Source organism: Dysidea avara, chromosome 10, assembly GCF_963678975.1.
Source record: "Dysidea avara chromosome 10, odDysAvar1.4, whole genome shotgun sequence".
NCBI classification, from domain to species: Eukaryota; Metazoa; Porifera; class Demospongiae; order Dictyoceratida; family Dysideidae; genus Dysidea; species Dysidea avara.
The window spans coordinates 23325047-23337351 of record NC_089281.1 but is presented as its reverse complement, the minus strand read 5'-3'; the positions used below and the strand labels follow the sequence as shown (position 1 = coordinate 23337351).

Sequence of the window (12305 nt, the reverse complement as noted above, 5' to 3'; positions counted from 1 at the left end):
CCAATGGTGAAGTTATGATGCAATAGCATGAAGGGTTTCAATAAAACACTGGTTTCTCTAGGATATTGCTTCAACACTTTGAGAGTGTTGATGATACCTCCAATGGATTGCTTATTGAAGCCACCCTACAACAATCTTTGTAGCTTAGTACACTGAATAGGCTGAGCAAAAGCCTAACCAACTAACACATTAAAGGTGACTATAGGTATTGCAATGTAATTTCACCATTGGTGTTTATACAGGCTATACAGAAGTAGGATACTCCCCCCCCCCCCTATAATAACTAGTATTTTAAATTTAAAAATGAAGTAGGGATCTACGCAATAAAAAGTAGTGAAACAAGAGATGAATGATGGTGTTATAGCATAGCTTGGTGGGAAAGTCCCTACTTTGGCATGTTACCTATAACAGTTTTTTTTCGCTGCCAAAGTAGGGATTTTCCCACCAAGCTATGCTGTAATACCATCATTCATCTCTTGTTTCACTACTTTTATTGCATAGATCCCTACTTCATTTGTAAATTAACAATTTTTTAAAAGTACTAGTTTGTTTGGATTTTTTGTTGTAGCACAGCTAGCTACAGTGTAACTTGTGACTGTTCTAGTAGAATATTATACATGACTCTTGTATTAGAATGACTGTTGTATTAGAGTATCTCGAGTCAGCCAAGGGGTGTATACCTCTTATAGTAGCGCTGGGACTGAAGTGCTTCTGAAATCCAGTTCTAGAATAATTCTGTGGTGTCCAAATATCCTGCTGAAAGAAAATGTTGATACAGAAAATTAATGCCTCGATATGGTTTCATTGGATGATGAAGAAGACAAGCAGCCTGACTGATGATAAAAGAAAAGACAAGGTGTAGAGGGCCTACACTCATTGGAACCCCAAAAGGCATATCCCACTGGTGAGTTTGTTATTATGGCGTAAAAATAATGGTGGCCGTTTGCCGCTTCGTTTGGCCTCTAGCCTTGCGACTGTGGTCAGGCAGTTTAGCAGTGAGGCAGTGAGGCTAAATTTTGAGTTTTGACGATTTAAAAAAATTCCATACCCGGCCACCTGTAAGTGTTTTGTTGTATTTAATGCTGTATTATATTATATGGACTAGTACTATTCCGTAAAGGTGATTTTCGTTGTGTAGGATGTCTCTAGAATGATTTTTTTTAGGCAGTGGATATCTGTCCGGCAGTCGCGTGAATTAAAAAAAAAACTTAGACAAAAAAGGGTCCCAAACGGAAAAAAAGAGAAAACCAAAATCATGACCTGTCTGAGAATCAAACCCGGGACCTCCAGTGTGTTAGCCAAGGATTGTAACCACTGTGCTATGTGGCTCCCAGCTACCCATCTCTCTTAGTTTCTACCTTATATAAGTCATTCAAGAAGGAACTTATATAAGAAGAATACCCAGTGAAGAAGAAACCAAAGCTGAACCCGACCCTATCCCTAATGCTAATGTGACATTTGCCTGTTAAGCACAATGATGACTTTCACTGTCTGCAAACTCACCCAAAAATGTGCCTTCATATAACTAGTGTGTTTGATACTCGAGTTATGGGTGACACTGCTGGATGGATATCAAACAGAAACAGTGTCCGGCTGCCGGACGAATATCCACTGCGATTTTTTAAGGCAACATTTTGGGGCGATTCCTACTTAAATGGTACACTACTTAAACGGTACTACTGTACCGTTTGATATTATGAACTCTTAATAAAATGTATAGATGTTGAAAGTTGTGTGTGTTGTGTGTGTGTGTTGTGTGTGTGTAACTAAATTATAGTGGTTACGTAAGAATAGAGGAATAGGGTTGTACCAATCTACCAATCTAGTATCAGACCGGTACTGATATGGACGATTTGAGTAAAATTGGTTGGAAGTAATATTGTACAAAAATGCTGGTTTGATACTGTGATTTTTCTCATGTCTTCAACAATACATATTAGGTTTATTCTATATCATTACATAGGTAATAATGCTAAAATGCTAGTGCTGCACTACACATTAAATAGATTAAAACATGCACTTTGATACTCTGCTGCAATTAACAACCTACAAACTGTAGATTATTCTAATACATGCTATATGCTGATTGATGTCAGATTGTTGCAATATTGGTAGATCGGTGGTAAATTATTTAGATTGGGTCAACATTGGGAGTATTAGATTGGTACGCAATCTGCTATTCATCCATACAAGTTAACCATTTTCAACTGTGTTTTAAAATATATCTGTTGTTAGCTATTTTAGTGAAAACTTTGGTACAGATGGTGCTACTGTTAGCCTTAACTACTATAGTGGAAGATTTGACAATGTCACTTTCAAGAATCATAGAGGATCTGTTGTAAGGGTAAGAATGTCTATTGAATAGTTTGTATTATAATTATTTTTTGATGTTTTTGTATGTTGTGCATCTGCTGAAAAGGTAATGGTTTTTCTGAAGTTTTTGGTAGAATTGTTTATCTGTCTGCACTTGACTTTGCACCCAGTCAGGGGCGTAGCCAGCCAATATTTGATGGTTGGGCATAACTTCAACCTAACTACACACACAAGAAACACGCTCACTTTCATGTGAGATATTATCAAAGAAAAATATGACAAGTGTATGCACACAAGGCCTACAGCTACTTATGCTATAATGTAAACAAATGCTGTTTGCACGCATGCATGCAAACATTACTAGCTATATGCTATTCTATTAAACTTGTAGGGCAGGCATCCACTGACGATTGTCGTAGCCGAGTATCACGTGACATCAAACTGCTGAACCTAAAATAAATAGTTCATCGCATATTTACTACAATCAACTGGCAGTATAGCTTACAGACCGACCACCAAGCGATATGTATTGCTTTTTCTTCAAGTAAACGCCACATGACCCCAACTGAAGGCCCGGGTGCTAATTTATGAACTATGAGTCTTATCACAAATATTAGCATGCCAAGAAAACTTCATCCCAGACTTATAGCAGCCAATGTACATTTTGAATGAATCTGGTGTAAATCACAACTTGGTTAATCAGTACAAATTGCGCATGTGACACTTTATAATTATTTGACCTTTCTCCATTTCCAGCTCCATTTGCATATGCCATTATTGTTATCTAGAAGAGTACGTTTTCCCGTTTTCTTTCATCAGCAGTAAGTTAGTTACTTTCCTTATCAAAAAAAAAATACGCTTGACAAGTCCACTGAAACTAAATCTTTTGCTGTCAGCACCATCCACACTGAATCCTACTGATGATTATCACTCATTGTGACTTAGAGATACAGTACCACGACTATAGTGTACCACGCTTCGACTCCATTTTTAAATTTTGAATTTAAAGCGCGCCAAGGAGCGTGGCACGCGCGTATACATGAAGTGTAATTATAGGGACTCCCAAGGAATTTTCTGTGTAATGGATCACGTGATACACCGTCTATCTTGATCCCTTGTCATGGTTCAACAAATGAGGTACACTTTTATGCTTTACAGTATTAAAGTAGGGTTGTTTTGTGCGCTGCTAATTTTCACCTGAATCTTAAGCTATATTGTGATGGTTGGGCAAATGCCCACCCATGCGCACCCTTGGCTACGCCTCTGCACCCAGTTGAGCAAAAACTTTGCCTTTTAGATGTATATAGAAAATATTGCTTTATTGAATGTAGTTCATACCAAATTTAATATTCAAGTATTAGAGATATATATTTATACATTTAAGGGCTCAATGATAATATCAAGATTCTGAGTGCCTGTATTTACAGACTTTAGCCTTCTTACAGGTCCCAAATACATGCCACAGTGCAGCCAGAATAGCTGGCACACCACACCATTGACAAGAAAGAAAACACGTTTTCATGCATGCATAGCTCCACGGTCCCTTTAAGTACACCATTTTTGCTTTGTAGTTCTCCACCAGGTAGGGCAAACCACACACCAAATTTGACTGAATTCGCTCCAGCCATTCCTGAGATATGGGTGGCCAAAGTTTCAATTTACTTCTTCTAAAGAGATCTACTGGAACCAAGATTTTTCTTTTTTGCACACTTTGCAAATGTATAGCTTGATTGCCTTGAAATTTGGTACAAGTAAATTGAATTCATGTACTAAGTTTGCTGATAAATATCCATGGTGTGATGTCAACCACACATGGGAATAACTTGAAAATTGGGTTAACCATTGTTACAGTACCTTTTGTTGATTTGAAACACAAAGGAGTAACAACTACAAAGTTACAAAACAAAAACCAAAAAAATGTAAAATCACAGGGCTGAGATACTCTAATAGAACAGTCACAGTGAGGTAAAAAAAAGTGCATGAAAAATGTCTCCACCAGGGTCCCTCACACCTAACACCCAGATTCTTTACCACTGAGCCACTGCTATCACGGCTGTTCATCTCATTTTATAAATGAAAAAAAACTAGTTGTATGATTTCATAGATCTACCGATGAAAATATTAGGTTGTTCTAATACCTTTCTATGTATGTTGTATTAAGTCCTCAAAAATATGTTTTTTTTATTACAATAGCTATTAAATATAGTCAAATAAAACATACAATACAATCACAATTATAACTTCTGTCTTCAATAATCATTAATGGTGTCTGTAGATAGGGATGGGCGGTATTCATGTGCATTTTTGAAGAACAGTATGGTATTAGGAAAAATACCTCGGTATCACTAAATATCTTTTAAACATGGGTAAGCTATGATTTGCACTTATACCCACATTTGTTTTAAAAGAAACAAATGAAACAACAACAATATTGTGCCACAAAGTAAGTTTTGAAGTATCCCAAAAAGTAAAAAAACATTGTGAATACTTTAACATGCACTCATTGCTCTGAACACAGCGTGAACATGGCTGTATGGGGCTTCATGTACGTATGGTCACCACTAAACCACCAAAAATTAATTACTACATCAAATCCGGTATTCGGTATTTTTAGAAACCATTTCGGTATCTGAAAATACCTTTATTGACTACTAATAAATACCTCCCAACCCTATCTGTAGATAAGAAGAAATGTGGGTAAGAAGAAACTCCAAATATAGGCTGGCGTTGGGGGTGTATAAAGTACAAAAAGAATTAAAATACAACCAAGCTGTGCAAAAAGGGTGTGGCCTTCAATATCCAAGACAAAAAAAAAAACAACTTGTGAAATCAAAGGTGGCAGCCAAGAAATGGCTACAATGATAATAATGATAATAATGGTAATAATGCTCAGCCATTAATAGCATTTATTTTCTTAGCCACCACTTTTGATTTCACAACTTTTTCACTTAGGCTTTTGAAGGCCACTCTGGTAACCTTTTTTCACAGCTTGGTTGTTTTTGTGTGGATAGTACCTTGTGGCACATCATAATATGGAAGATCAAACTGTATTCATGATGTTCCCAGATTACTTTCTGAAAATTGGCATGAATTATTTACATACGTGCACATCAGCAGTGCATGTGACATTAGATATCAAACAGTACGGTAGTTTCAGTAGGGTTTGCATCAAGAGTGATGCGCGCCACCAAAAATACCGCCTTTAAAAACCAGCGTAGAAACTTCTTACATGACGAAAATCACCTTAATGGAATAATATTAGTCCATCTAACATCAAATGTAGCATTAAGAACAAGAAAATGCTTACTGGCGGTAGGATATAGAATTTTTTTAAATTGTCAAAACTCGAAATTTCACTCACCGGCTCACTCACTGCCTGACTACAGTCGCAAGCCTAGAGCCCAAATGAAGCAGTGCATGGTCACCATTTTACGCCACAACAACAAACTCACCGGTGGGATGTGCCTTTTGGAGTTCCAACGAGTGTGCGCCCTCTGCGCCTTGTCTTTTCTTTTATCTTCAATCAGGCTGCTTGTCTTCTTCATCCAACGAAACCATATTGAGACGTTAATTTTCCATATCAACACTTTTTTTAAACAGCATAATAGACGCCACAAAATTATTTAAGGCGCTTAGACTACGCTACTGTACGGAGGTACCGGTACTCCACGATAGGTCACAAGATCACTCCCATTCTTTTTTCTACTATATATTATTGATCTATCGATCGAGACCACGATGACCATACCCCTTTTACGCTAGCTGTATTTGTGACTACACACCTTCAAGTTGGTAGGCTAATTATAGCGATACTCTAGTCTAATAATCGATTGAAACCATGATGACCACACCCATTTTTGGGCAAGCACACATCTTTGCACGAGATACTCTAATACAGCAGTCACCCTAATAAAACAGTCACATGTTTATAACTAGCTGTATGTTTTAACAAAAAAACTAAACAAACTAGTATATTAAAAATTATAAATTTAAAAATGAAGTAGGGATCCAAGCTATAAAAAGTAGTGAAACAAGAGATGAACATGGTAGCTATTACAGCGTGGCTCAGTGTTAAATCCCTACTTTGGCATGGTATAACAATTATTTTGTGTTCAATGCCAAAGTAGGGATTTCCCACTGAGCTATGCTGTAATAGCTACCATTGTTCATCTCTTGTTTCACTACTTTTTATAGCTTGGATCCCTACTTCATTTTTAAATTTATAATTTTTAATATGCTAGTAGAACTACAAGCACTAGTACCAACCATTCATACAAGACTTGATTCTGATAACATTTTAAAATAATGTTACCAAAATAAGTCTAGTATTATATATTTTTATGCATGCATGTATGTGTGCATTAAAGTGTTTATGCCATTTCATTAAGAGTACTGGTTGGCCATTTAGACAGTTGCTGGTATACTTCACTTCACTGGACCTGCTACCTTTGTGGATAATGATGCTGGAACATTTGATGGAGGGGCAGTGCACTTGTTGTCACTTGGTCAAATTGTGGTGAACCCTGGAGCAGATCTTATGTTTACCAATAATTCTGGCAGGTATTAAATCATTTGTAGAGTGCTCTCTGAAGTACTTCTTAGTTCTTTATTTCTGTATGGGAATTACGTTAGTGAAATCTGCATTACAAGTATGGTGTCTAAAATAAATGCCTTGGCTAAAAATATCATTTATTGTGAAGATTAGTACAGAAATACTTGTTAATGAGAGCACTCGACATATTAGACTGGCATTAATTGTGCTGTCATTTTTGATACAATTTGAAAACTTTCTATACAAATTGCACTTTGATATAGTGACATCACAAAATTGACTTTTGGTGATTGAAAATTCAACCTTCTTGCCTTTTTCTCTCTGAGGCATTATTTTACATGATTAACTTAAAATGTGGTTTCAAATTAATGTCTTGCTTAATGTATCAACTTGGTTTTTGTTTGAAGTCATTAGCGAGGTGATTTTGTTTCAAAGTTATGATCGTTTATATTAGCCATGAAATTATACAAGGTTACCTGCTCATTGGTAATTTAGACCCCATGAAAGGGTAAATAATTCCAAGAATTTTGTCACTAATAAACTGACCAAAAACTTTGGAGTGGAATGAGCTATTTACTTCAAGCAAAAGTTAAGTTGTTTCTTAGATCACCACCTTTAATTTGAAACCATGTTTTAACAGTGTAAAATAATGCCTCAGGGAAATAAATACAGAAATGATGAATTTTCAATGTAAAAATGGCTGTAAAGGTCACCAAAGGTCAAATCACTATATCAAAAATGTCATAAACAGTATAATTTGTGTGAAAAGTTTCAAATTTCTATCATGAAATGCCCATTTTTTGCACTATGCTGCTCTACTAATCAGGGGCGGTGGAGAAAGGGGGGCTGCATCCCCTGTGAAAAAATTATGGGGGGATTAGCCCCCCTAAAATTATCTGTAGCTGCAATGGAGAGCCTAGCTCAATAGCGTCAATAATTCAAGATACTCTAATAGAGCAGTCACAGTATTCTTAGAGGAGCAGTGTAGCAAGCAGTTATAAATAAGGAGATATAGTCTAGTTGGTGGAGGGCAACTATTGCCAACAGTTTTTTTTGGCCTTCAACTTACAGCTAGGCCATGATATCACCAATCTAGACCCCAGCCCCCCGCCCTTGCTACTAATATGTGTATATCACACTTGCTAGTATATTTAGCAAGAAAATCAGAACACCATGATAATTAAGATAGGTGGTACCAAAATGTCCATATTACAAAAAAGTTCATTCTCTATAGCACTCTATAGCAATACTATACAACAGTTGATGAGAATGCAAATTAAAGAAATTCCCCAAACTTTATTTGCCAACTAGCATAATATTGTTCAATATCAGCTGCATGGTAAATTTACCACCAAACTTTTATCAGTCAAGCTTTACATGCTGATTTTCCAAAAACCATGCCAAACTTCATTGTTTATGGTATGCATGTTATTATCATTGTGTGAATTAAAGTTGGTAAATGCAATTTACTTATGTGCCATCGATGATTTGGCGTAAACTCTCACCCCTCTTTCTGTCTAGATGTGAAACAGTTATGCATGTTCAAGCTACAGTCACCTGAGCTCTTTATAAAATCAGTAATACCTACTAACTAAACAAGATTTCTCCATGTATCATACAGTACGATAGTACTGTATAGTAGGGACAACAAAGGTTTGGGCATGGCACATGAAAAAAAATTACCCAAAAATCATTCTCACTTTTCCCTGATGACAATGAAGTAGTTATTGGTTAGGTACAACTAAGCCCAAACAAGCCTTCAAATTGACTCGAAATGCTTTCAACAAGTTGCTATGAAATTTTAAAACAAAAATTATTAAACGGAATTTTCTAGTGACTGACTGACTGATGCATGCAGAGAAGGGTAACTCAATAACGGCTAAGGCTACGGACTTGATTTTTTCACTGTTCGACGTCACTTCAGCTGGACACATGCCTTTTGGCATACTGCAGTACGTAGAATGCATTCTTCATGGACTTACCAGTGTCCTCTTTTGTGTCCCATTTATCTTTGCTGACAGCGAAAGATGTCGATTTGGTGGTAGTGCATGGTGGCTTCTCTTCATAATGGAAATCATCCATATTTTTCATAGTGACTACTTTGATTGCAGAGTTCTTGATTCGTAATGCTGTATAACGGGTTGACAACGAAGTGTAATGGATACTTCACTTTTCAGATGATAATTGATAATTGGGGCATGTGGTGCTATTTCTTTCTTCGATGCAGTATGCATGGGTTCACCAGTCAACTAGAGTATAGAGTAGGGACCATAACACATCGATGAAAAGTACTGAAACAAGCTGGAGTAGTGCACAATATTAAATCACAATAAAACAATAAGAAGTGTTATATCCCTACTGTGCATTTCCATTATGGTATCTTGAGCACAGTAGGGATAGAACACTTCTTATTGTTCTACTGTGATTTAATATCGTGTACAACTCCAGCTTATTTCAGTACTTTTATCAATGTGCTATGGTCCCTACTTTAGCTGAAAATTCCAAATTTTTTGGTGTACTTGTCTATATAGTTTTTGTCTATATAGTTTTTGCCTAAATTTGCCTAACACTAAATGTATATAAGTTTATTGGACACTTGTCACAAAAAAGGTTTGCAAATTTATCATGGTGCCTTCTTGAAACTGTACTTAGGAGGGTGACGCATATATACTGCACTGATGTACAGCTTGATAACACAGTCACTGCTGATATTGGCTGTTATTACGCATACATATAAATTTTATCTACAGAAATGGAGCTGCACTTGTAAGTAACAGAGCAAGCTTCCCGGCAGTGTTTGAGAGGACTTACTTCAACCCACTCTGTTTCATCCGGTACAGTAGTGCCACTGTACCCCCTGAAGAATGGAGCCAAGTGCGTACTTGTTACTACAGTATAATTATGATGGCATACCCATACATGCTGTATTACAGGTGTCAATGAACTTCACAGGAAATAAAGCTGTGATAGGATCCGCTATTTATACTAGTGAACTGGCTTTGTGTTCTTGGTACTCATATTTTCCACCATACTTTTATTTTAATACTTCGAGTGTCTTACGACAGCCATTCATGTCTTATGGGTGCGTTTTATATTAGCTATACAATAATTATGTTTATACAGACTAATAGGTAGGATAATGTGATTATATATGTAATTACCAAAGACATTGATTTCTGTAGCACTGGAAATACCAATACTGGTCACGATATAGTCAGTTCTACTGATGAATCACTAGCATTGCAGACTCCAGCTGTTGACTTTGTTCTTCTCAATCAAAGTGTTAGTTTTCTGCTTATGTACTGTTTGTTTATAAATTAAAGCTCGGTTACAAGTTGAGGAAAAGCTATATATGTTCGTCATTAATGTAACATAAGTCCAAGGGAACATTACTGATGTATGAAGGTTTTCTCTCCCATTGGTACAGATCATAGCACACATATGGAAATGATTGCTTAAATTTACCCAACCAGTGCTTCAAAGTAGTACCTTAAAAGTTTTAAAATTATAGATAGAACATCCCTCCAAGGTTAGCCAATCCATATCATCAGAGGGGCTCTAAATTGCTTATAAATCATCAGTCAGCATGTTCTGGCTTTGTTAGAAAGTTTCTGACACTATTGAAAAATGTAGTTTAGTTGTAGTCAACCAGATGGGCACACTGTAGTTGCTAACATCAAGGTAACTCCTTGAGCACGGTGGTAGTGTGTAGGCTCCTCAATTTCATCCTATCAATATCTGTTTTGTTCTCAGAAGGAAACTAACAGCAGGACTTTTTCATGTTTGGTTTTGTTAATCTTCAGTTGTAAGAGTAAGCAACCACAGGTGAAACCACAAGTGTTACTAAATAGTATATATAACCACTCCACAGGAATCTTGCTACTAACAATCTTATTGAGTCACCAGACATCAAAAGAAATATCATAATGCAAAATAGCTAGACAGATGTTTACCATCAAGGGGGTGAACCTTTGCGAATGCAATATGTAATTATAAATGCTTAAGTGCAGGATGTGTGCTGTATACTGCAATAAACAGATGTTTGCATTGAAACTACATGTCATACCAAGGGTATAAACATGCTATAGACATGCAGCTCTATTTCTAACCATTGTATGTTATCTTGGAAATACTTTACACTTATAATTAGCAGGTGTCCATTAACAAATGACTACACCAGGCTTGGGGTCAAATACATGAGTATTTGTATTTAGCTGTATTTCAATACTATTTTTGAGTATTATTTGTATTTTAAAGTTTTGAAACAACATGTATTAATTTTGTACTTAAATACTTTGTGTAAAAACTTAAAATACGTTCTGCAAATATTTCGAATACTTTGCTTGGAAGAGAATCTGTATGATCTAATCTGTAAAATTTATTTGGTTATAAAATTTCTGTAAAATCTGTAAATTTCCACCTTTAGCCAAGATTTCTGCGTACTTGCATCCTCAGCACCCATAGAAAGACTTTTCAGCATAGCAAGTAAAGTATTTTGCCCTGATCGATGCCATTTAACTGACAAACAATTTGAGGAACTTACGTTTATAAGATGTAATCAATAAGTTAAGTAGCTAGCTAGTTACTAAGCTATTACAAGTGGTCAGTTGTTTTTACCATACATTTGAAATTTTATTAGAACGATACTCATTAAAACAGAGGTGTATACTATTGGGTGGTTGTGTAACATGTAGTTCAGATCAAAGTACAGGAGTGTTTTTAAAAGTATTTAAATGCTGTAAAAAGTATTTGTATTTGAAATACATCCTGGGTATAAGTATTTGTATTTAAATACTTTTCAAAGTATTTGACCCCAGGCCTGAACTACACTGTGTAATTATTTGACCACTTTGAAGTGCAAAAAGTTGAATTAAAAATGCAACTATGACAAAAAAAAATTCTGGATTAGAAATCACAGCCACAAACTCATACGTAAGTCCAATGCAGTATCCACCATAACACTGTTTCTTCACTGGTAGACAACTGGTAGACAGGCACTTAAAGCTATATAAATAATGACTGTAGCCACGAAGTAAATGGTATATGTGCTGAATATTTAAGTATGCGCTGCCAACTGTTTAACTAGTCTTTAGGTTGGAGTGCTATATACATTTTATGCCCTATACCGTACCAATGGAGTGCAATAATTGGAGTGCAATGATTATGGTTGGCTGTTCTACTAATGTTTGACTGGGGTGCACTCAGGCTTGCCCCAATATTTCAAAAATATTTTTTTAGCTATACACGTGCGTAATACTGATGCGAGCGCAATATTGATGTGAGCACAATTGCAAAAAGAAATATTGAAAATGAATGTAGAGAGAATTTGGTCTTCTTTCCAGGGCATTTAACTTCAAATAGCACATGGGTGAGATGAAAAATTCCACTAGAGACAGGCCAAAGTCTGTAGTTGAAATCTTTACATCAAAATTGTATTGAA

The 12305-nt window shown here is 36.1% G+C and overlaps 1 protein-coding gene across 2 annotated transcripts in view; it reads left to right on the top strand.

Moving 5' to 3' along the window:
• LOC136268464 (uncharacterized) overlaps positions 1-12305 on the top strand; it is a 30717-nt gene that overhangs the window by 3543 nt on the left and 14869 nt on the right. For both annotated transcript variants that reach the window (XM_066063817.1, XM_066063816.1), the window contains exons 3-7: positions 2236-2344; positions 6722-6873; positions 9616-9739; positions 9799-9947; positions 10048-10147. In XM_066063817.1, the coding sequence (XP_065919889.1) occupies positions 2236-2344; positions 6722-6873; positions 9616-9739; positions 9799-9947; positions 10048-10147 (634 nt within the window). The remainder of the gene's footprint in view (positions 1-2235; positions 2345-6721; positions 6874-9615; positions 9740-9798; positions 9948-10047; positions 10148-12305) is intronic.